This window comes from Macrobrachium rosenbergii, chromosome 54 (genome assembly GCF_040412425.1).
Source record: "Macrobrachium rosenbergii isolate ZJJX-2024 chromosome 54, ASM4041242v1, whole genome shotgun sequence".
Taxonomy (NCBI): domain Eukaryota; kingdom Metazoa; phylum Arthropoda; class Malacostraca; order Decapoda; family Palaemonidae; genus Macrobrachium; species Macrobrachium rosenbergii.
Genome location: NC_089794.1, coordinates 36,641,928 through 36,668,834, shown reverse-complemented (window position 1 = coordinate 36,668,834; position 26,907 = coordinate 36,641,928). Strand labels below are relative to the sequence as shown.

At 35.1% G+C, this 26,907-nt stretch overlaps 1 protein-coding gene across 4 annotated transcripts in view; it reads left to right on the top strand.

Moving 5' to 3' along the window:
- Nucleotides 1–219: 219 nt before the first annotated feature.
- The window catches only part of Appl (amyloid-beta-like protein), a 76,434-nt gene continuing 49,746 nt past the window's right edge, over nt 220–26,907 (top strand). The window contains exons 1-2 of one of the 4 annotated variants that reach the window (XM_067097958.1): nt 544–689; nt 10,450–10,467. In XM_067097958.1, the coding sequence (XP_066954059.1) occupies nt 618–689; nt 10,450–10,467 (90 nt within the window). In that variant the 5' untranslated portion in view covers nt 544–617. Of the gene's footprint in view, nt 690–10,449; nt 10,468–26,907 lie in introns of all 4 variants that reach the window. The other 3 variants (XM_067097957.1, XM_067097959.1, XM_067097960.1) reach the window with 3 other exon arrangements.

Sequence of the window (26,907 nt, the reverse complement as noted above, 5' to 3'; positions counted from 1 at the left end):
TAAAAGGGGGATAAGAAAGCTAAAAAGATATATCTGATAAGATATGAGTAATATCGAAAAAAGTAATCAACCGCTAAAATGAAATGATCAATCCTTGTATCTACGAAAGATATGAGACCTTACAAGTGCAATTTGTCGTCGTTTAGCTATTCGATATTATATATTGTTTTTCCCTAATATTGATCTGTAATTTATTTTTAGATACTAAAATGATATAGCGTGCTATATCATTTTCAAGATTATATTGGTAGTTTGTTTATTTTCGTTGTAGGTGAAAAAATGGATAAAACATATAAATGCTGGAAAACCTAGGGACCGTTTTTCTCGATTACGATATAATTGTTTCTTCCGCGTTGTTTTAAGTGTATTCTAAGTTTGCAGTAGAATCCAGGTAGACCACAGTGGGAGTTAAATGCCTTGGTCCCCCTTGGGGCCATTTAAACTCGCCGCCATGCTGAGCCGAATACGATATTTCGAGGCGCAGCGGGACGAGAGCAGCGCTGCGGATAAACAAGTTCCAGTGTTACCGTGGGAACAGTTTTCAGCAGTCAGTCAGTGCATATACTGTCTCTTAGGTGAGAGGGTGTGTGAGTGCCCCCCGCAGGCAGAGGCCGAAAATGAGACTATTACTAATAACGTTCGTTAATTGTGCCATACTGGCATCTACGTACGCCGCCGGATATGTCGAGGTTGGTGTTGTTGTATTTTCGAATGTATTCTAACTGTATTTTTGTCCCCGCTTTATTTTTTTAAGGCCAAGACGACATGACGTCTGGGGGAGGGGGACCTCCCCCTCCTCCTCTTGGGTAGGGCATTGATGGCGCACCACGACGCATCGATTCCTCAGCAGTAGTGCTTCGTTTCGGACGCTATTTCTCGTCGGTTTCACTCCATTTTCCGTATCTAGGGCTTCCCGTCGCTTCTTTATGTTCGTGGCCATTGCTTGGAATATGCTCGAGGATGGTATATGCTAAAGTAATGGCGTGAAATGGAGAAATATTTACATTAGGGCTTGGCCACGGGACAGCAGCAGCTGAGTTACGGGACGGGGGGACTTTTTGTCTCGCTGCAGAGAATCGAGCGGTTTTCGACGTTATGCCAGATCCATTGGGTTTCCCTCGGGTTCTCCTCCTCACGCATCTTTCCATTTAATATAATCTTTTCCTTGTCATTTATTTATTCTTAAATTGCAGGACGAAAGTGTCAAAGAAACCTTCGTAAGAAAAGCATAATCCAGCGCTGTTGTCCGTATGCTTCCGGATAGGCTTATTTTCCACTCGGAAATTGTTATTAAATTATAAAACTGTATTAGTAGGCCTGGTGAGCGCATTTTGAAAATCTAATTGCACTTTATTTACCCGTATAGCTTTTAGCCTGTATTTTCTAAGGAAGTTTGCCGGGCTACGCCTTGACTCCATTGCCTGGTCTGGACCTATCTAGACCAATCTGTAGGTTAATCCTATTCTCGGAATAAGACAATCTTAAACTCTTCAGAGCCGTTGCAGGGTTTTTAATATATTTGTAATAAACTGCCGGTCATTGTAGCTATCCCAAGTATATCAGTCAGTGGGCTATTTTATCTTGCTATGGCCCATAATAATTTTATTCCTCTTAAAGCTTTAATAATCATGTTTTTGATTTTTAAATCATAATCCATTCATTTAAAGCATAGGTTGCATTAACTGTTTTGTTGGACTCCATTCCCGTGAATCAAACTTGGTTAGAAAATTAAAGTTGAAATATTAATAACTCCAGCATATTGTAGTCATTTCCGACTTGTGAAAGATGGCAGATGAGTAATATGTCCATTCCTTGGCTACCTCTCCAAGAAGAGACTTACAAAGAGTGTTGTAATGCAGGTGTTATGGACTATGCTAGCCTCCTTAAAGAGGAAAGACTAAGCAGTAAGCATTTTGAACAGGCTTAACTAATAAGATTTTGGAAGCTCAAATGTTTTGTAGTTCTAATTTTATGTTCCATTCTGTATATATATTTACTGTAATTTATATCAGAATGAGATTTCTAAAGGAAAGATATATTCACAGATACTGTACAATGTTTTGTAAGAATGCACAGTAAAGACTGTGTTTGTGTATAAAAAAAAGTATATTTTATCCACAAGATTCAGATAATTTTTTTTTTCTAATGGAATGGAATTAAGATATATAGCCTATATACACAATATAAATTTTGTATTGTTGTTATGGAGAACATTTTAGGGTCAGGATGCTTGATGCTCTGTATCTATTAGCTTAGTGGAACTAATCATGCACTGGTGTGGGAGGCAATATCTTTGGGGTTATCTGTAAGCTGGATATATTTTGTCCAGCTTCAGTTTTCGCAGATTCTTCCAATGTTTCTAAAAGGCCGGTCGAGCATTTGGTTCAGGGGTAGCCTAGGCTAATCACCTTTTTTCAAATCATAGGTTATTTATTTATGTATTTATTTATTTATTTTTTTTTCAAATAAAGACTGTGCTCTAGATTGAGGTACTGTATTTGACTGTTGGGCCAAAGACTAATTTAGTACTTAAGATAGGACTTTTATATGTTAGACTCTCCTCAGAATTCTTTAAAATATTTATTATGGGATGAAAGATAACAAGATAGGTAGTTTATCTTTTGTATTGTTAATGTGCTTGCTGTTCATTGGTTTCCAGGTTACATAAAATATTTTTTGTGACTACATTGTATTTTAATAGTTTAAAATATTGTGTTCCTAACATGAATGGTATAACATCCATGTTATATTCTTGGAATATGATATATAAGCTTTCTGGTATGAGTGGGTAATTTTTATGAGTTGGTATTATAGAAAAAAATGCTTGGCATTTCTGTCAGATAATACCCAGTAAAATTGTCCTAAATGGCTAATTTTTTAATCTGTTAAAGCTTTAGCAGGATACCTCTAATGGTCAATGTTGAAGTGAAAAGTTGTTCATAATATAGGCTTACTTCATGATGTTTCCCTTTATTTCAGGTCTGCATCAATTTACAGTGAGATTTTAACTTTTTCAGATGTGATATAATACATTAATTTTTTTTACAATATCCAAATGCATATAGGTTATGCCCTTTGTAGTGATAGAATTCTTAAAATAATTTCAACAAGATGTACCTTCAGTTGTCAGATGGCTCAGGTAATATGGTACTAATGTAGTACAGCACTAAGGTCTATTATTTTTAGATATGAAATGTAGGCTCTGGGTGAAATATTGTTCAATACATTGCTGAGTAGAACCTAATATCTAGTTATGTAGGTAATGCTGTATAATTTGTTGTAAATGCCTAGTGGTTTTCCGATAGTCATGACTTTGCAGTTTAGAATTTCATGGGCGATTTCCACATTCTTCTTTGGTCTTTGGAGATGACATGATTGATTGCAAATGAATCTAAACCACAACTCTAGTATGGTGTAGATAAAATGATGTTGTTGGGTTGTATCAAAAAAAGAATAAGAAGCAATTAGAGACTTTTTGTTGCATAAATGCACTGAATGTATTAGTTTATCTCTGATAAATAAATTAATGTTTATAATAAATTATTTAAAAATTTATCTTCAGAAATCCTTTTCAAAATAGTTTACATAACCTTGTAGTTCCCAAAGATTTAGATTTGCATGATTTGTTTTGCATGTGAAATTTCATGGTAACGCTCATGAAAATGTTTGAACCCAACTACCATGAGGTTCTGTACATAATTTTTTGTTTTAGAAAAAGCATTGCAGATAAAGCTGTAGTAATGTTAGTGTCATCTTGGAATAAATAATGCCAAGCAGGTTTCCTTAGAGAGGTTAGGCTTCTGGACTGCTATAGCCTCTTGGCTTTAGACTAAATATTTAATTTTTGTGTAGGTTCCCCTTTAATCCTCAAAAGATATTGCATAATTTTTTGTTTGCAAAGATTTTTGTCACATGTATTTTGTGAAGATTCTCTCCATACTTCCAGTTGAGGAGTGATGGCTAATTTTTCTGAATATATGATTTTTTTAATTGTGCAATGCAGCTGTTTTTGTAGGTTTTTTCAAACAGGATTTTAGCAGGGACTAGATGCCTTTTAAAGCTAGCTAATGTAGATGGAATGTAAGTACATTTATGAATCTCTGCCAGTTTTTGTCATTTTTTACTTATGAATGTTTGCCTTTTTTATTACTAATTATTATAGTGCTATGCCTCACTTGGGTTTGGTAAGTCTAAAATTTTACAGTTTTTCTTAAGTACAGTAGCACTAAGTAGTCAGTTATTGCTGTTTTAGAAATGTCATTTGGCCATTTTTTGACATTTAAGCATATGTTTCTTGTGCATTCATGGTCTTCATTCTAGTGCAGTTTAAGGTATTTTAGACATTTTATTTTGGTATTCCTCCACGGCTTTTATATGATTATTACTCATGCATACTGATTTGTTTGTAGTTTTACAGATCTATGAAAGTTACATTTCACAGTCAGAATTTTTTTTGACTAGTGTACAAACTGCATGCCTTTCAGACCAATAGCGCAGTGTTAAAAGCATACCATAACTATGCATAATACTGTTTTGAGAATGTTTCCAATTTCCTGGTATTTTTTGTAGGAAATACCCACCCGTGATTCATAAATAAATTTTGATGACTCTGGGATTTTGATACATTAAATTTTGAGTTTTTGAAACTAATTAGGGGAATCACATGCTTCTATAGTAGAATTAGTCATCTATAGGTATTGTACAGTATTTCCCTTGTTTGTTTATAAGAGCTTCCTCTCCAGAGATATTTGTAATATTGTTTGTATTTAAAACATTGCCCCTTTGTTAGACAGTGTCTCTGGGGTCAGTAGCATACTTGATAAATTACCAGTTTGTATTGTTTTCTTGATGGTGATTGGAAATGTTTTAGGATGTTTTCTCATTTTATAAAAGTGCCGACGGATAGATACTTGAAAAAATATATGGACCCTTTGTAGTTTAATGTCTTTTATAACAAAGATTGTTGTTACAGCCTTCAGTTTGTGATTAACTTCAAACTTTGCAGAGAATATCAAGGAATTTAGGTGTAGTGGAGCATTTATGGGACACTGTACTTACAGCTACACTATTGCGTTGGGTATATGGGGGACACTGTACTCACTGGTACATAACTGTGGTTAGGATACATTTGGAATATTGTACATCCATATTGGATATCAGAAAAAGCAACCACGGTGTTAAGGTGTCTGGTAATGAGATAAAAATAGAATCTGTTTGATGCAGTGAAAATGAACAATGTGTGTGTGTGTGTCTTGCATTGTTGCAAGTGTACACTATTTGATATGATCAGGTACACAGATGTTCTGCACACATCTACAGCACATGAACTGACTTTGTACATGTACTGCATTCCAAGACGAAAGAACTTGGATTCACTGTGAAAGAAGTTTGATTGCCCCTGGCTACTCAAAAAGGTACTGTACTCTTTCAGACCTTATTGATGATTGTCTCAAAGAGATTCAAGATAAAATTATTCTCCATTTTGGTGGAATTTAGATCCAGCCACCAATTTGAAGTCTCAAGTGTTGTGGCCTTTTAATAATAAACTCACTCAAGCCATTAAGGACTTTTCTATAAACTTGCATTATACATGTTAATTTCTGAACTTGCATTATCTTTCGCTCTTTCCATTTAAGCACTCTTCAATAAACTTGCATTGTATACATTAATTTCTGAACTTCCATTGTCTTTCACTCTTTCCATTAAGCACTTTTATATAAACTTGCATTGTACATGTTAATTTCTGAACTTGCATTATCTTTTACTCTTTCCATTAAGCACTTTTCTATAAACTTGCGTTGTACACTTTAATTGCTGAACTTGCTTTATCTTTCATTCTTTCCGTTAAGCACCTTTCTATAAACTTGCATTGTACATGTTGATTTCTAGACTTGCATTATCTTTCACTTCATAAACATTAAGAGAGCTGCCTTCACAAAATGTCTCCTCCTCTGGCTGTTGCCTTTCAGTCACTCGTTTTCTTTTTGAGAATTTCAGTTTAGAACAATGCTGCTACAAAAACAGATGTAATTAGGAATACATAATAATGCAGTATCCATACAGTACTAAGGGTGGAAACAAATACTCTTTCCGCCTTGTTTTCGTAGGGTCTTAGCCTCTTTAAATCTGTAGTACAGTACTTCATTATTTTAAGGGGGAAATACCATGTAAATGGAAAGAATATTTCAGAAATTTTAAATGACAGTGTAGATATACTGTAGATAACCTCATGAACTGCCTAAATTTTGAACTTCTTATAAATATATTTTTTGCAAATTTATTGGTTATATTTCTTCTCCGATAAAGAAAAAGCCTTACAAGTTCCTGGATGCCTCAAGGAAACTTTAAATGAAAAGGCGCTGAATAACTGAGATATGTTCCAGTGTTTAGCATTATGGCTTAATCTCATTATGAAGAAAAAAAATTGTATTTTGTTAGAGTGTAGAATCTTGTTTCTTTTTTGTTTTAAGGTTTGTGTCAGTGAGGCCACTTGACTGTCTAGCTTGTTGTAAAGTAGTTTTATCTGACTTGAACAGTGCCCACATTGCATTGTACAAGGTATATCATAGGCGTTAACTCCTTGTGGATAGCCTGTTTCATGTGAAAAAGTTTTGATGAATATTTTATCGGTATTACTTTGAAGACTTGTCTGACATTTACTGGACATCATTTTGTCCAAGTTTTGTTAGTAAACGTGGCTTTTGACTCCATGAATCAGGATCCTGATAGCAAATTCGCCCATTAAAGACACTCAATCTCCCTCTTTTTAAGATGCAGTTTTAACCTTATCAGCATAAACTTTCTGTGAAAACATAAATACTTATTACCCTTTTCTTACAATGCTTTAAGTGAATTAGTCTGTTTTACCCTTCTTTTTCTACTAGAGATAAAGAGGGAAAAACCAGGTGTGGGTCCATGTAACAAATAATTGGGCTGATCATTGGATTTGTGTGACAATTGAAACACAGTAACCTCCCATGGTTTATTACACTGTTGGTTTCGTGTATTTCAGCTTGGTTTCATTGTAGGTCTGCTTTCTTTTATTGGTTTGATCGTACAGTACATTTAAATATACTTTGCTTTGTGCTAAACCTTGCTCATCATCAACAATGCCTCTAGTTTTATGCAGTGCAAATGTCACTTTGAAATGCTGTCACTTCTGTCTTTCATGTGTTTTCTCTTCCGTTAATCTCCACTCTTCTGTTGTTCCTATCTCACAGTTCTCATCTAGTGGTTTTGGGTTTTTAAGACTTGGTATCCACAGGATCCCAGCTGACTGTTTCCTTGAAATTGAGAAAATTTGCACTGCTCTCTTGGTTTCACCATCTCACTTTCAATTCTTTCAATTCTTCCTGTAGTCGGCTCATATACAAAGATGGAATTTAAGGTAGCCACTGGTTTTTGTTGCAGTGGTAAAGGTTTCGTACTCGCACATTCAAGTCATGGTGTAAAGGGGGCTGATTTTCACTTGTTTTTGGGTCTCTTTATGCATAAAGCAACATTGCAGTTGTATGGTGTTTGCTATTAGAGGGTAGAAGCCATAGCAGTAAGTTTTGTTTCTGAGTGCAGGCACTGGCTCTTGTGCATGCAGCTGGCCAGGCATAACAGGGTTTTGAGAATTTTTGTTCCTACATTATCCAAGTGGTTATTAGTTCAGTCTAGTCATGTAAACAGTTTACTTCTCAGATTTGTTGTAAAGTTTTAATTAGTGTCTGAAATCCCTTCATCGTCTTCCATGGGTGTTGCTATTTCATCTTCACAGAGCTGCTTAAAGCCTTTTCAGACTTAGTAAAGTTTAGGTGTAATGAATTTATACTTTACAAAAATATGCTCTCTATGTTTGTACCTCACTTGGCCAACTGGAATATCTCTTTGATTACCAGCATGCAGCACTAAGTAAAAATGTTCATCTGTATGCCATAATGTCAAGCGTACCTGACTGTACATTCAGTAATCATGTATAGTGCCATACCCACCTACTTTTTTCTGGCCATCTGTTCCTTATCCCTTCTCATCACGTCCTAACTATTTCAGTCTTTTTCTAGCCTCTTGATACCTCAGCTGTCCACCAATTTCTCTTTGATAATATGATCTTAACCTCACCATACTGCAGCTGAGAACCTATAACAGTTCCAGAGGTCCTTTATTCCTCACACTGTTTGACTGTACTCCAATACAATTCTCCTTGCACTTTAATAATTTACTTAAGTTTTTATCTATTTATTAATTTAATTTTTTTCCTTTATAACAAGTGAAGTCTGTTCTTTCTGTATTTCCCTTTACATCCCTGTACTTTTTTTAATGAAACCATATTGTTTTGAATCCTGAATTTTAAGTCAGTGGCCCCTGTGGGCTTGTTCCATATGAATAGGGTTCGTGTTTTGAATAATAATAATAATAATAATAATAATAAACATCCCAAGGTCACACCTTTTCAGAAATGTGTAATTTTTCCTTGTCATTGCCTCTGTGTCTTTTGTAAGAGTAGAACAAGCCTTTTGTGCATATTATTAAATCTTAACTCTCTTTACTAAGACATTTTCATACTGTATACCAGTCTCTCTCTCTCTCTCTCTCTCTCTCTCTCTCTCTCTCTCTCTCTCTCTCTCTCTCTCTCTCTCTCTCTCTCTCTCTCTCTCACTACAGGGTTCTTAATTCCCCCTTCTTCTTATTTGCTTTCGAATGCATTTCAGCATTGAAAATCTTACACCATGTGTGTTTTTTACGTAGGTAACTTCTTTAACTTCTTTGGTTGGGAATTGTACCTTAAAAAAGTTACAAGTGAAGAAAGGTCTGATAGACCATCAATGTGGTATGAGATAGGTGAGATTAGTATTTGCTGCAACACACTTCTGACAGTACGAGGAACTGAATTGTTGATTAGTGATGGTAATGCTCTGAAGTGGAGAAATTCTTTTCTGAAAAATGTCATGAATTAGGCATTACAATACTGCGATGTTAATTGATATCAGATTGTATTAGCGGTGGGTACTAATGCAATTTAATACTGGACTGTCTTTGAAAATCAACAAGTTTTCATTATGCTGTGTATGCATTTGTTATTCTGTAAATATTAGTTCTTTTTTATTTCTGGCCAAATATTTACAGGTAAGGAGCCACACCACACAGCTCTACAGACCATTTTCTGCAATAAACTGTTTGTAGTTAATGCAATTGATTGCTCTTATTGTAGAGATGTAAGAAGTTTAGCTTAAGCTATCATTTCCAGACATGCCTCACTGACTTGGCTTGATACTTATTGGTAAGGAAGTCCCAATTCAAGCCATTTTAATATTTGATTACTGTAGAGTTTCGAAATGCTGTAAAGTATTCATGAAAGGCTATGTCTTTGGTAATGTCTATTGAAATGATGCTTTAGCAATGCAGTACTGAACTGGATTAGTGTTACGCACCTCACCAGTAGTTTATTTAATCACTGAATATCTTTGATGCACAATATAGTTTGTCAGAAGTAGAGACAGCCTTTATTGGGGTAATTTTTTCTTTGTAATTTGTGTACAAGTACAGTAATGTGTTTATCTCTTTATATGAAAATTATGATTATTTTTAAAATATTGTACAGTATTTCTCTTAGTAAATTTATTACTCAAGAAAACATAAACTATAACAAGACCTATAATCTCTTCAAGGCTGTCTCTATAAGTTGGAAAAAAATCCATAAACTGTTATTCACGTACTCTTCTGAGGTCACAACAGCACTTGACTTTTAACTTTGAATGCATTTTCAATGCTGTGTCACCAATATCTTATGCTCTGTAAGATTCACTTGACATTCTAGAGCTGCATGCATTTACTCAGATGGCAGCACTACCAGACTGTTTTACACCAGAGTATTCATTCAAGAGCTCAGTTTTACGAGATTTGCACCTTTTATGGTTTCAGTCACATATAAATGTGTTGGTTAATGCCTAAACCAAAGACAAGAGATGACACAATGGTTTCATGTTACCCAATTACCTTCTTCTTCAGGATGTATTTATTTTATACTGAACAGAAGAAATTGACATCATTTTGCACTATACAAAGGCTGAATTTTTTACTTGTCAGACAGAAACTTATTGTATGTACAGTGCTCTCTACATTCTACCCAGTTCAAGCTCTGTTTTTGAATCATTTAGTGCACACAATATTGTTTTGTTATGAGGCTTAGTGTATTTGCCATGTGATCTTCCAGGTGTGGTAGAAGCCTGTACATTGCAGTATGTTTTTAAATATTAGGTGTCACAACTATGTCCTGCTGTCTTTTGAATTGGGAGGATTAGAGGGACATCATTGTGACATTGTTTTGCATGAGTATGTTTACTATTTAGTATGCTAGATTTTACATTGTAGTTTCTTTATAACCATATACTGTATTAGGTTACATGACATAATCACATACATCTGCTATATATCATGATTTTTTCCCTTCTTTCATAATCGCCGCAGGGACGGGTTGGATTCCGGGTGAGTCCTTTGCTGTACACAAGTGACCAAATGAGTTGTATAATTTTTTTTAGCTACTAATCTTCACCAGTATCCCTTTTTTTGTTTATTTTTCCTTTTTTTTCTCCCCAAATTGGCATGTTATATTGAGTGTGTAAACCAGTTAGGGAAGTTGTTATTGACTTGGAGAACTATTATCTTGACTGACAGTGTAGAACTTAAAGGAATATCGTTGATAATAGCTGCAAAAGATGAAGACCTGAGGCATTTGCTTTATTTCTTATCTTTAAAAAGAATTTTTCTCAAAAATAGGTTGTTTGAAATCACAAACAAAATTTGGATATACAATATAGGTATGTTGGGTTGTATATTATAAATAAGTAGGCTCTGTGGGAAAACTTCAGAGCATACATTACAGAAAATACTTACTTTTTTCAGAAAATGATATAGTATGTTGATACTGGATGTCAGTTGATTTGGACATTCCATCTTGCTGTTATGTATGGCCTCATGTCAGGAAAACTTTTTTTTCAGTCATATGAACACAGAACTACATATAAACTCAAAATTGAAGAATGGTTTTAAATCTCCAAAAGAAAGGAAGTTGCATAAGTATGACATAATATGTTGATAAAATTCTTTATTAATAACACTGAGTATACAGTAAAATGCAGAATAATTTGGACTTTGCACATAAGGAGAAACTATAAAATTAGCAGATAAAGTTGTATCATGGAATTCCCTAACATAAACCCTTTATTTTTATGTAGGTACAGCATGTCACTTAAATCGAATATATACGTAATTACATTTTTGTATTACAGTGGTGTTCTGTAGTTAATTATTGACTGACTGATAAAGAATTGCATTGTCAGATTATTCTTTCCACCCTATGTAATATCCATTTTCCGTTAAGCATTTTGTCTTGCAATTTGTATCCAGAGAGTTGAGGAATTCTGTTTTGTCATAAATTTGTTTTGTCTTTACATGAAGGCGGTTGTTTTTATTACAGAAACATTTAAGCAGCATGCACCCTCCCAACCCTTCCCCATTGCTTTGTTTCCAGCTTGAAGTAGTAGTTAAATTAGCTTTAAAAATGCTGAATATGGTTAGTAGTTATACAGACATTGTCAATATACTTACTCAATATACTTACATCTTAACCTTGTCATGCTTTCTTTTGTCTCTGTGTACTCATGTAAGAGTAAGACATCATAGACTTGATTTTACGTAAGTATTTTTGATCTTGTTTTGATCCATCTGTGGTATTTCTTGTTGAGATAGAAGCAGAATGTGTGAATTGGTTCCTATACAAGTTGTTTAATTTTTGCCATCAATTTCATTCCCTACAAAATAATAATAATTACTGATCCACATCAGAAAATATGAAACCATCATAAATTCAGTTCGATACTCTTTGTGTGTCTGGCCATGTTGTTAATAGTATGTAAATGTGTCCAGGTTGTCTTTTGTCATCTATATTCATATTTGTCAGAAAATATAGATAACGTTTTGTGGTATGCTGGCTGTCCTGTTGTTGAGATTGTATTTTGTGGGTTTCAGCTTGCAGTGAGTGCTGATGTAAAATGTGGTGATTAGAATCTTTCCAAGTCTTGTACCCAGTTCCAGAAAGCAAAATCCCACATTTTACTCTCAAGTTAAGGTTGAGGTTTGTTTGATTGTCACAATCTTGGTAAGCATCTTGTTGTTTCTGATCCAGGTGGTGGTGTGTCTCAGAGATAAGTATCCTTGAAAAAGTAAATAAAATGGTTATTTTGTGGTACCTGCCCCTCATAAAAATTGTGGCTTTGGGTTATAAGCTTAAAAGCTTTTAAGAGAAGTTCAATACCAGTACCAATGATGCAGTAGACATGATAATTGTGAGGAAAATAATATACATTATATACCATTTTTGTTTATCAGCAAAATAATATATATACCATTTTTGTTTATCAGTTTTGCTCTAGGGGTTTACTGCACTAAGGGTTATTAAATGATAGTTTTATGAGCAATTTACTGTAGTTTACATGAAATGAATTAAGAAAATAAAATTGACAAGCTATTTTGAAATATGGATTGATATTTTCAAGCATTATGTGTTTTAGTTTTTCCATCAGTTGACATTCAAGGGTTCAACGAACAGTGTAGTGTCGTTCTATAACTAGTTAGTGGAAGGTCTTATTTTCACTGACTGCTTCTCACATCAAAACTTGAATGATTGACAACATTCTGATGGTATAATTGCTACACGCTAACAATTGTTTTGGTTGATCTTGGGAGGATTGAGTTCAGAGATTGCAACAGAAACTAGTATTTTAGTAGTGATTTTGTACCCTTTGGAAGCTCTTTAAAATCTTTCAGAATTGAACTACAGCTAACATATTACTGTTATTGTCCCATTGTTTAGAGGCTTGACAGAAAATAGTTGGCTGTTGAAGACCAGGAGGACTCCTTAGTAGAATATTTAATGAAGTTGTAAACTAAAAAGTGAGTCCTCAAAAGGTGATATGGATGGCTTTGTATTTATAATACACATCTGATCCTAAAAAGTCATAATCATCAATAAATTATAGAAAACTCTCACTGCAAGTATGTTGTCTAACTCACAGGTGCTACCTCCACCTTGGCTTTTTGTGTAAAGAAAGAAAAGCGAGTAAGTAAGCATGGGAGGATGGGACTTCGTATGTGATTAGTGAGTCTATATGAGAACTTTTTCATTATGAAAACAGAATTTTTTTCTACCATAACCCCATTATATTGCTTGAGAGAGAAATAGCTTTAGCATTTCTTCAGGGCAGCATACCACAAGCAGTAAAGAAGAGTTTCAAGATGAAAAAGCCTGTAGTAAAATTTCCTGGTCTGTATTTAGTCTTTTAGAAGGTGAAGTAGAGTACTTAATTCCAAGAAATGCATAGATGATTTACCTAGATGGCCACATCTCTGGTGTGCCAGGCACATGCAGATGAAAGTGGATGTAGATGGAGATATTCCTTCCCTCACCATAAGTAAGCTGGACTTACTTATGAATTTTGGACTCATTGAAAACACAGGTTTTTTGAGTAACAAATGGGAAGTCTAGAAGCTATAGGACCTGAGCTCTTAGTTTTCCATAAATAGAACTTAAAAATTCTCACTGGGGAAAGCAAGGAGAGCCTTCTTGTGAGGTATGATTTTGGATAAGGTAGGGATGTTATGGAGAGACTGAGTTTAGGCCACAAGATTTGGTGAAAAATGAAAGCCAATATAGGGCCAAGGTTTCAGTATGAGTCCTGTTCCCTGACAAGACATGGGCCTTGCTGATTCTTCTTGAAGCTTAGAGCAGAAGAAACAGTCTTTATAGTTCAGTCCAAAGTGGGTGCTTCCTATTTTGTTTTACTATTGTCTTAGGAGACCCTGCAGTTCCAAAGTTAAGTTTAAACTAGGAGAGTGTATAAGACCCCCATGGAACCGATTTCATGGAATCCAGTTGAGCTGATTTCCGAGTATTTTTGAGCAAGTTTATCAAATAGTCAGCACTCAAGTCTCGTAACTTTAATCTCCTGAAACAGAGAAAAACTAAGAATGCTGCTGTAATGGGAACAGTGATACTGACAGAATTAAAATTCCAGCTGTCATACTATTAGGCAAACTGTGCCAACTTTCCTTGGTATAGGTTGGTTTTTTGAGTTCTGCGAGGTCTTGCAATGGTTGTCAGGACCATTTTAGTCAAGGCTGACTTAATTCTGCATCACATCTATACTCCAAGGAGTTGGGTCCAGTTGAGCCAAGTAATAAGTCAGTAGCTTTGGTGTTCAAGTTTATAGCCCCTCATGGGGCTTTGCAAACCTCATTATTCATTAATCAAAGTGATCAAAGCATTTGCAGATTTTCTGCTTAGAGAGTTGGCTATGAGGTTGTAAGACCTGGAATGAATCTTAGTGCTTCTTGGCCCATATAAAGATCTTTACTGCTAGAGTGAGTGTCTATGATGTTTGTGGTTTGAGATAGTCATGATATTGTCTGACATTACATTGGTTGTTCTCTCCTCTTAAGGTTTGTGGGTTGCTGGGAGAGCCAGTAAATGAGTGCCCCGACTTTTGTTCAAAGCATCTGTGAACATCAGTAATTGCAGGGCTGAAGGAATTGGAGGAATGCCCTGCATGAGGTTGATATTCTGCCACCTCTGTAGGTTTTTGAGTACCTTTAGTGAAACCAGAACTAGGCAGTGTTGGGCAATTTGGAAGCTGACCACTTATCTGGAGAACCGAAGCTGAAGTGATCTGTTCATGAACTGATCAGGAGGTACTAGTTTTCCCAGGTGATCCATTAGTATGTACCAGGTCTTGACTGGCCACCATGTGTATTTGCAGAACTGCTGAATTATCGTAAGAATGGTGTATGACTTCCTTCCTTGTATCAAAGACCATGCTGAAATATATTGCCAGTGTGTTGGGTGTCCAATCTGGCCTTTTTCAATTTAATTTGATGGCCCAAGGAGTGACATAGTTGGAAAAGGTTGAAAAGATGCTTCCCTTAACTCTTGAGGTGGTATCATGGCTAATTAGTAGAAACCTGATGCGTCATCAGCTACTTCCTCGATTGCTTGTTTCCGAATCCTTGTCTTCACTTTGCTCTGCAGGACCCAAAACTTTGTGTCATTGATACAGGATGGAAAGCTAGTTGTCTGAAGAAGGAGGTGCTTGTTTCCAGAAAGAGGAGCCCATCTTTGTCAAAAGATATCATTGACCCATGTTTCCAGTATGGAAGCTGCCCAGTTCCTCTATTGTCTCTAGAGACAAGTCTCCACCAGAGTATGTATTCCTTAGGGAAACAAACTCTTTAAATTTTTTTTTACTACTATGGTGAAGGATTTCTCAGGTAAATGACATTTATCCTTGTGGGCAGTGATGTCAGGTTTCTCAAACAAGTCATTCACTAGTGTCTCTAGGAAGAGAAAGAGGTCCAAAGGATCAGTGACCTGCAGCTCCTAAAAGTTCCTTTAAAACAAGAGGCCAAACATATCCTTGAAAGCACATTTGTCCACACAAGTGAGACATCCTGTATCAGTAGGATAGAGGCTCACCTTACAGGAGAACCATTTAGTAGACCATGACCACCCCTTTGACAGCCTTCTCGTACAGTAGAGATATGAGACCCACTTCTGCCCTTTCATGAAGATCCACTACTGCTGGAGAGTTTGTCACCAGTCCAGGAGAAGAGGCAGGGACATACTTTGCAGTGTCATCTATGGTGACTGATGGGCTATGTGCTTGTGAAGAACTATCCTGAAACTATGAGAACCTCTTACAAGTGTTGACTGATAAGAAATAAGTTCGGGGCTTTCATGAGACAATCATGACCCCTATGCATCCATTTCCCTTCCATGCAAAGCTTGATGTCCTTCAAGGTGACTGCAATGGATTTAATCAGTGCTCCATGAAGAAGTGCTGTCTTCATCTTCAGGACACAACTTGGCCACCCAAGACTTCCTTTTTTGAGATCTAAAATCTTGCAAACCTGCATCAAGCCCCTTTTGAGAATGAAACCTTGGCATATGGACCCTGAATGTCTTTGATTTTCTCCTCATCCAAATCATCATCACAATAACTTTGTCCTTTGCAGTATCAAACCTTGCTCCCTATGGTGTGTCTTGTGTGTTGGAACCCCAGGAAAGGTTCTTGGGGTGGTAGGTCTGATGGTCTACTAGAGGGCACTGTTTGAAGGTCTTGCAGCCAGAGGCAAAGATTGTTGGTCCACCAAAGAGTTGGTTGGGCTTGAGGAATCATCGCTGTGTCATTTAAATCATTGCACAGCTCCCTGACACCACTTATTCCTGGGGCACTTTCCAGAGTAATGCTGTGAGTGTGTCTTTGTAATTCCCTGAACAATCATTACCACTACCTCTAGGCATAGAACAACTCTTGTCTCAGCTCCCCAAAAACAATGCCCCTGCCCCTAGTAGTAGATACTCCTCTCTCTACTCCCTGGGTCCAAGGAAGAGGAATGCTTTGACTGCAATTTCAATGTCTCATGGTGAGGAGGACCATGCCACAATAAGAGAACGAGTATGCAAAGGGGTTCAGTGGCACGTGGTCTTGGGAGTGAAATGACCTTCAGGTGAGGTTAGGGGTAGGGGTACTGCATCAGACGATCTAGAAGGTTTGAAATTACAGTCTGTTGCTTTGGTAAACACAGCTTGCTGATGGTAGATCTTGACTGAGAAAGCCCTCTGCTGAAGTCGATACAGGAGTGCAAACTCCAGAGAATTATTACTCTCCTTAACATTGAAGAATGTTGGAATCCAGACCAAGGCAGTGCTAGCTGGATGCATTGACAGGTCAAGTTGTAATTCCAGAGTGGAGTAAGGAGGCGAAGCAAGTGATCTTTCAGTGATCCAGTTGATGACCAGGGGTGGGCAGAGTGGCAAGGTGAGACTCATTTAAATCATTGCATCAGCCTGAACCAAAAAAACAAGTAAAATCCTACATCGAGCAGGCAGAATTATTCCTGGGAAGACATTTACATGACAGAATCCACTCCTTAACAGACAACACTGGTGAAGATGGTTTTGAGGAAAACTCAAGACCAAAAATCCAAGGAGTTGTTGGCTGAAATCTTTATGGAATGGCATTTGTGGGTTGTATGTGCAATGGGATACTTCTGTTCATTTCCAGCACATATCACAACAATCATTACCAAACAGGGAGTTAGTTCAAAGAAAACAAAACAAAATGGACATTTGAGTCCTCCCAGCACTGCCTACTGTGTCTCAAGAAAAAATCACAAACAACTGCTTAAAGCTAATAAAATAACCCTCAAATTCACCGGTTATCAAACAGTTTATTGAGGTGCATTATTAAACAAAATAAAACAGTAATTAAATAAACCATGGGTTACTGAGAAAAAATAGATAATGAAGGAAATGAACAGGGAGTAACACTTTTTCATGGGAAAAACTAAAATGTCCTCCCCATGAGTTGAATTTAATAACCAAGAATATTCTTCTGTACAGTAACTGCCCCATATTCGCGGGGATGTGTACCACACACCCCCGCAAATAGCTAAAATCAGCGAATACTTAAAACCCCCTAAAAAAAACACTTAAAACTGCCTGTTTTGATAGTTCAAACACAAAAAAAAACTCCAAAAATGCTTATACTTGAGCATTTTAATAGTTTTATCACAAAAAGTGCATTTAGTCATGAAACTGATGTGAAAATACAGTAATTAGTGAATATTTCTGAGTGGAAAATACCGCAAATGGGAGAATTTTCCACGAATAATGTGTATTTATGTTCCACAGAGAAATCCGCAAATAGGTGAGTCCGCAAATCATGAGAACGTGAATACTGGGGGTTTACTGTAATAGAAACAACAAAACAGAAATTACCAAATTAAGATACTGGAGAAAGGTAAATAAATCAAGTACAGTAAAGGTACATAAAATAAGAATTTAAGGCTCACAAAGGAAAAATAAGCACAGTAACTAGTTAAACAAGATAATGAAGAAAATGGAGTTTTATGAAAAATTATTAAAATGGAAGCATTTCTGTAGCCAAAGGCTGTCGTGGGAAACTGAAAATGACCGTAGCAAGTCCAACAAAAAGTGAAACTGAAGTGGAAATAGTATCAGTGAGTGGGACAGCTTATACCTGTTGAGATTTTCTTCATCATGATTATTGCATGTCCAGTGAAACCAAGATTTGTCTCCATGGGAATAAGCCAAATACGATTGAAACAGAAATGAAGCCAGATAGAGCACTGTACTGTAGGTCATTTATGTCCCTATATTTAGCAGAGTTACAGTACAGTACAGTACATCATCTATACCATCAGCTCTGATGGCATCAGGTCAAGAGGTGGTGTGTTGGATAATGATGGAAAGGATGACAGGATTATTCAACACAGGTTACTTACTGTACTGTAGCTCTGTGTTGGCCCTCTGAAAGATATCCAAATTCTGTAGCTCTTGCATGAATGAAGATATTCAAAGAATGTAGTATAATTGTAATTTAAATATCTGTTTCAAGTTTGCCATAAGTAAAATTTGTTGAACACAATGAAATCACCACTGTCATAAATAATTTGGTGAATGCAGAATGAAATCAACATGTTAGTTTGATGAGGTTGCAACATTATCATAATGTACAGTATGTTTCACCTTAGTATGGATTTTTTTAAAGAGGGGTTTATGCTGTCCATATATCGTCAGATATACATTATTATGGATTGTATTTCTTTATTAGAAATTACAGTAAATGAGTGGCCAGTCAATTATGTATCGGTACAGTTTTTAAGCTTTGTAGAAGTTTAAGTGGAAAAAGAAGTTAATTTGTAGGCATGTTAGTGAGTGTAACAGAAGGCTGAAATAGGTAATTGCTATAAAGAGAAACTGGGTCAGTTAGGTGAAGTGATTCCTGATTAGAGCGCTAGAATTAAGTAAAGGGACAGGAGCAGCCTTCTCTCTTACATGAATAATATAGGAGCTTTTTAAGAAAAAATTGGGGACAAAGAATTAAAGTCTTATTGAGGTTGTTTTCCTAGATGGTGCTTATGGATGAGTGTCATAAACCATGGGAAAATCAAGATAATAAACTAAGATTCCTCAGATTTATGGAGACAGCAATCAAACATGACTTATGGAAGGTCACTATCCAAGATCGGTAAAACCTGGATGGGTGATAGCACTTATTTGTACTAAGGTTGATGTAACAGGCAGACTCGTTTATCCTAGATGTTACTGAAACAAGAAAAAGGTGAGAAGAGACCTGGCCCTAAAAGAATTGATGGAGCACCTTCTTCAGGAAGGTTATAGGAAAGAAGGTTAATGGACTGTAAGCATGAGAGAAATCGAGGATTTTTATGAATAGGAAAAGAAAGTCACTGGGACTGATATATCCAAGGGTTGCAGATTTACACAGTGGTGTTATTAGGATTCTATCAGATCTATGTTAGCATTTGTTTTTCAATTCTGTTGGAAAGTGGAATGCCAGTGCAGTTTGTATGAACTGTTCATTGATGTGTTGATGTGGTAAGCTTGTATGGGTTTATTTAGTATATTGAAACCTGTTACCAATAATTTTTGCTGAAATTGTATTTAAATGTGTTACAGTAGCCAGGTTTTGGATAATGATTTTAGAGAAGTGGAGGATATTAAAATGCAAGGAAAAATCTATATATAAATGCTGTTCTTGTATACATAAACACCAATTAAGAAATGATGGACAAATTAGTTGTATGTATATAACAAAGTCTGATTTTGTGTGTTGTTGGTGTTTGGTAATAAATTGTCCTGTTCATGTGTGATTCCATGTATGGCAGTGTGAGGGATTCATAAAGAAAATGAATTCACCCAAACTTCAATGATCAAATGTGGCTCATAAGTTCACTCCAACCCCAAGACCTTTTCCGAGTTATGTAATACTTTTGTAAAGGTCAGGGAGTATGCAATTTAATTAACATGCTGCAAAGTATATAAAGGTTTTGTGTATACTGGATTCATTCTCACATCTCTTTTTATTTTAGATGTATTGTGGGATTAAGATAAACATAGCTCATTATCAAAGCCACAGTAATAGAAGGCTTTGTTTTGCCCAATTAGCTGTGGCTATATGCTAATTATAAGAAGCATTGTGTTGTTTCTTCTCTTTGCATATGGAGGTCTTTACTCAGGTTTTGCTGTTAATGGTTTGTTTTTGAATTACCCTGAAATTGTGGGGTGCTAAAAAAAATATACCTTAACTCTTCAGCAAGAATAAATGGTCTCTATATTAGTGACATGTACAGGTATGTTGAAAAGGGCGTGAATGTTTATTAAGTACTTAATGTTTATTAAGTACAATACTTATAGTTCCTCTTTTATGCTGGCTTGTTGCATGATAGATATCATTTAGGATTTTTGGACAAGAACTGTTTGTTTGTAAATTGAGATTTTAAGTATGTCTTGTTAGTGGAATCACGTGTTTATATATTTTTTGCAATTAACTTACAGTATTTTGTTCTTGTGAATTGAAAATGGAAAATACTGTACAGAAAGAGAAAAAGAATGTTTGAATGATTTGTTCAGTGTGATCCTTGTAGCTAAATTTTTACAATTTTTCTGTTGACACCTTCCTTTTCCAAAGAATGTAAGAGGAAATGATATGCCATTATGATGAAACTTAATATTTTAAATAATGCTTACAATTAGTTAATGTTACTTCAAGTTTTATGTGCTAAGTTACTTCAACTGTTTAATTACGTGCCTTAGTATTCTTAGTTTAAGCGTTTTTGTTATGTTGGCTATATTAAGAGATTAAAGCTACAGGCATAGATATATTTGGTTACAATAAAGGGTTATGACAGAATCAATGTGAAATTTTTGTTTTGAATATTGAAGTGTTTTGACCAGAAGACCTCTTCAATGATTTTCATTTTTGCATTGTATGTAATGTAAATTCAAAAGGTGCTGTCTTCTCATGGTGGCGAGTGTTCATGATTGTACAGAGTTATTTCGTTAATTGTTTATTTAGTCGAAGGTTTTCGTAGATTTTGTCACCACCAGTGAAAGTAATTTTTAAATTGCGGAAGATGATAATTTCCAGCCCTTTTAATATAGGTATGGATAGAAACTGTCATAGTGCCTCCAAGATAAATTTTCCCAATAAATCTTTGCTCAGTACCTTTCGATCATCTGAGACTGTGGCAGTTGAACCCACAAGTATATTGTTCTTATCACAAAACACATTTCAGTACATTAATCATATGTTGCCTTACATCCATGGAAGGAAATTTCAGTCTCACCAACTTTTACTGGTTAGTATTCCGAGGCCCAAACTGTGCATGCCCTGACCTACATACGGTGCTATAGCTGTACTTATTCTCCATGTGCCCCTGAGAGTCTAAACTCTAAGAATTAGGGGAAGGAAGGAGGGCATTTACTCTAAGGTTGATAGCAATTTGTAATTTAAGAGGCAGGATGAAGGGTACCATCCAGTTAAAGCATCAGAAATTGTCAAATTAGGAATGAAATACAAGAAAGATCAGAAGAAAATCCTCAGTGAGATATGAAAAGGTTGTGCCTTATAAGATGAATTTGTTACTTAATCCTGAGGAGGGTCCTGTTGGATACCTGGTTCTTATGTTTGCCCATTGGAATTAAGAGTTTTAAGAAGTTTGAAGATCCAACCGGACTGCCCTTACTGGGCAGGATAGAAAGTCATCCTTCTGAAGAGGCTTGAAATTTCATGTAAAGAGTTGAAAGCTATTCAGTGCCCAACCTAAAAAAAAAAATTAAAGAAGAATACTGTAACAGGGTGGAAGGAACTGATCACTTCTTAAAAGTAGAGGCAAGGTGAGAGATTTGTGATTTACCACATTTCCATAATTAACTGGCAAGTGGATATGTGTCTTCCTCTTCAATTCAGTGGAACAGTAACTGAAATTGCACCAAGATAAGAAAAACAGGGTACAATTCCTTGTGGAGAGAAATTGTGTATATTTATGGTGTTTAATTTGGGAGCAAACATTTTCTATAAGAAATTGTGGGTTAAGGTGGCACAAATCCATAATTAAGAAAGGAATCGTTGGGAACTTGTCTTTTAGTACAGGATTTTTGCTGATAATCTGAAGAAAAAATAAAACTTTGTCATAGCACCCAAATTTGGGGGTTTAGTAGATTAGGTCTAAAGTTCCAGTAGATCTTTGAGTGGGAGATTCTGGTATGGTACATCATGCGTTTTGTTTCTGTTTGTTTTCTGGGTTTATGTTTGAAGAAAATTTTTTTGAAAATCCATACACTAAACAAATATATGTACTGTAGGCTGTGTATTTATTGATGTGGAGAGTGTGGATCATATGTAAATTAATAAAGGTATGGAGTTATGTTAGGCATTAAGGCATCTGGGGATTACGGATTTATAAAACAATATTATTGCCAATGATTTTAGGTATTACTACTGTATATGTGGAGTTTTGTAGTTGCTTCATGCCTGTGTGGTTTGGATTATATTGACAAAACAATAGATTCTGTAATCCTTCGAGTTATTCTCGTATTCCAGTGACAACCAGTGGAATTTTCCCTGTTGCAGTATTTTGACGGAAAATAGTTTTCCAGAATTTCAAATATTGCCATGGTTTAAGTTGCAGAAATTCTAAAATGTTTTTGGTAAAACTTCAGTGTGTGTGTGTGTGTGTGTGTGTGTGAATGCTTGCATGTATTAGTGTAGGTTTGTTACACCAGCTTGCTTAGTCTTTACAATTTTACAATATATATATATATATATATATATATATATATATATATATATATATATATATATATATATATATATATATATATATATACATACATATATATATATATATATATATATATATATATATATATATATATAAATATATAATATATATATATACACTGTATATGGATTATATATTTACAGTTATATATATATATATATATATATATATATATATATATATATATATATATATATATATTTATATATATATATATATATATATGCTGTACTGTACTTTTAATGCAATAAATATTACACAAAGCATGGTATATAATATATATATATATGCTGTACTGTACTTTTAATGTGCAATAAATATTACACAAAGCATGGTACAGAATTGAACATTTTATTCATATTCTTGAGATTGAGTATATTTATATACAAAGTTACAACAAGAAATTTTAGTACATACAGAATAGACAATTTAGAATACAGCAGTTATATATATATATATATATATATATATATATATATATATATATATATATATATATATATATATATATATATATATATATATATATATATATATATGCTGTACTGTACTTTTAATGTGCAATAAATATTACACAAAGCATGGTACAGAATTGAACATTTTTATTCATATTCTTGAGATTGAGTACAGTATTTATAGACAAAGTTACAACAAGAAATTTTAGTACATACAGAATAGACAATTTAGAAATACAGCAGTTAGGGACGTTCATAAAAACCATGTTTATAATTACAATAATGTGAATGATTTGGATAATCAAAAGAGGTTTCTGACAGAAGGCTTGTAATTTGTTAATGTTGAGATGAAAGCAATGTCACGAACGGAGAAGGAAAGGGAGTGGGTCCTTTATAAAAAGTTAGTGAAGGGTTAGAAGGGGGAACCAATTGGAGTGGAATAAATTGGAAGGTCAGATGTTTACTGAATTTTGTGCTTGGAAATTAATTACAGTAAGTTGATTTGGACAGCAAAGAAAGAAAATGACTAAAATTTGTTCTCTGCAATGGAAATTGTTTATTTGATTTTAATTGTGTAAAATGGCCTCAGTCTTGTAATTCATGAGTCTTATGTCCACATGTGCAGAGGTCTTTTATCTGTGTTGATTGGTTGACTTTTTATTGCCTCTTTCAGAAATCTGGCTTTGGCTCATTTTTTTTTTTCCTTTCTTGTTTTGTATGATTGGCTCCCTTGTGAGAGCTTGGTTTGTTGATGCCTTTGGTGACAGTCCCCTCTTAGTTTCTTCCAGACCTGGTTTAACTACTGTAAAGTTATTGGTTGCCCATATCCCTCTTCCCCTGGAAAAGTTTTTTTCTATTAATCACTGGTATTTTTAAATTGACGTGTAGTACTGTACTTTATATGAGTCACATTTCTTCTTTATATGACAGTCACTTTCAAAAATGATTATTGTCTTTACAGTATATTTATATTTGTATACTTGTGTATTTTAAGAGTGTCTCATCAATGGCTCCCTCAGTACAGTACTGGAATACACATGAATTTGTATCATGGGAATTAAGAAAAATAACAGCTCAAAAAATGATTTTGTTGTACTGTGAAAAATAAAGTTTAGAACCAAACGTAACAGAGTACTGTATTGTAAAATATCTGGAATTAGGTAGTACATTGATATTTGTACTGTTAAATTAAAGGAGAAGGTGGTTGTTTTAGTGGATTTTAATGCAAATGTATGCAATAAGGAAAGAGATTGTATAGTTAGGTTGTAATTATGGAATGAATAACAATATAGAATGTTTTGTGGAAATATGTTATGGAGGGGTTTGACTGTTAGAAGTGTGTGTTATCAAAAGATAATGTTCATTAAGCACACACTTAAGGTTGAAAGTACAAGAAAATTGGCTGTTTTGCCATATGTTTGCACAGAGTTCATTGATGAAATGTAAGTCAAAAGAGAAGGTAGTTTGGGTATCTCCAATCATGAACCTGCTGAAGTAAAAGTTACAATATTATAATTTTAATAGGAGAGTGATGGCTCTGAATGTTGCTATGAACGTGCATTTAATGTAATTAAGGCAAGGGGGTTGGATAGAAAAGAGGAGAGAATAGTGTATTGGGAGAAGGTGGATGAAGACTACCCTAGTAATCACATAAAGAAATGGTAGGAGTTGATTCGAATTAAAAAGGTCATTTAGGACAGCAGGGAGTAGTTGATGGGACAGGCATTTAAGAAGGAAGAATAAAGGAAAAAAGTAAAATAAGGAAATGAGATGTACAAAGGCAAAAGAGTGAGGTAAGAATTAATGAAATGATTGGATGGATTTTGAAAAACAAATTTGAAAAGAAAAATAATAACACCAGAGAGAATGGAATGCAGAGAGAAAGGCCAATGGAACTTGGAATAAACAATGCAAAAGGAGAAATTGTAAATTTATGTTGGAAGCTTGTAAAGGGGTGTTGAATGTATGGTAATAAAACAAGAGGTAGAACTGAAAGCTGGAATTGTTGGAGGGATTTATTTAAATCTGAGTGAGTTTTGCATGTAAAAAGAAAGTTTAAAGTAAGTGTTAGAAGTAATGCTGTGAAGGTAATTGGGAGTAGGAAAGACGGGAAGTATGGAAGTACTGTACGACAGTCAGTTCTTACTGGTATTTGGGAGCAAATATGCTGACGGTAGAAGCTCATTACAAATGAGTAAAATAGCTGGAGTTCTGCAGAAGGGATAGTGTTGTGAAGGATTTGTTTAAAGGTGATAAAACCAAATGTGTACAGTAGCAGAAGAGTTTATGGGGCTTATGTAAATTTTAGAGTGATTGTTTATAAGAGAATGTCAAGTAAATGTTAGTGTAAGTATGGTTAGGAGGGTATGGCAGGGTCAGGAGGATAGAACAGTGAAAGTTAGCATGGCCTAGGAAGTATGAGAGTACTAATTGATTCTAACATGTATCTTGGAGTAAGTGCTGAGGCTACTGTGATGATGAGAAATAGATTAGAGCACATGATAGGTAAAGCACAGGGATATCTTAAAAAAGCTTGGAAGAGAAGACTTGTCAAGGAAAGGATTGCTGAGTCGGCTATCTTTTTTGGCAGTGAAATTTGTTGTCCAATACAATTTAAAGAAAATGGTATACCGTAGTTGCTGATGAAGTGATTTGTCTATATGTAATGTAGAGCAAGGAGGGTTGAATTGTATGTAGATACCAGTAATAATTGGTGAAAAGCTGTTAGAGGTGAAAAGGATAGGTTAGTGAAAACATATACAGGTATATATATAATGGAAGTCATGGGTGGGAGGAGGACTTAGTCAGCAGAGTTGCAGAAGGGCCTGAATATTTGGAAGTAGCAGAGTACTGTATGTGCAAGGTAGAGGTCAGTATCTCAGTATCTAAGGGAAGTAGACATGGTGCAGATGAGTCTTTTTGTGCACTGTATGTTTGCATTAGGGTTTTAATGCAGTGGGCTTTCTTTCCTACATTAATCAGTCAGTTTTTTTGTAGTGGAAGTTTATCCCTGGTTTGGTAGTTGAATGATGGCAGTGATGATTGTTGTTCCTCTGAACACAGATGCTTGCAAATCCATACATAGGCATATGTAAAGAATATGCAATACATTCACTAGCTACCCTTGTAGTATTTAGTGTCATAAAAAAAAATGGAAGAGCACTTACGTACTCTGATTTTCTCCCTTTATTTGTATGAAAATTTTTATTTGCATATGAGTTTGATACTTTTTATATTTATTTTTTAGGTAAAGCAAAAGAAACATTTCCCAGAATAAACAGCATTTTTATTTCTAAGACAGTCTTGAAAGGTTCATTAGGATTTTTTAAAAATTAAGTTATATAAACTGTATACATTTTTCCTTTCAAGGTAATAACTATACAGTACAATGATTATAATCTTTGAAAGTGAAGCTCTTTATGTTTTTAAACATGAATAGACTTCATTGTGGTTTGTAAGTGAAGTGTTAAGGGTCACTGAATTCAAATGCTTGTCATTGTGTAGCATTAAGCTTTTCTGTTGAGAGCACAGACAATAACAAAGATGGGTGAAACAATGAAGTCAGGGCTCATGTTGTCAAACATCAATATCTGACAGCGACAATAAAGGAGTTCGAGTTTGCTGGGGTCCCTTCTCCAGTTAGGTTGCCTTTGTAGGTGTGGTGGTATGGTGAGGACGAAGAGAAAGAAAAAAGAAAGGAAGTGCTGTTACTCTTATTTCCTCTTTGAAAGTCCAGGGAGAGAAATGA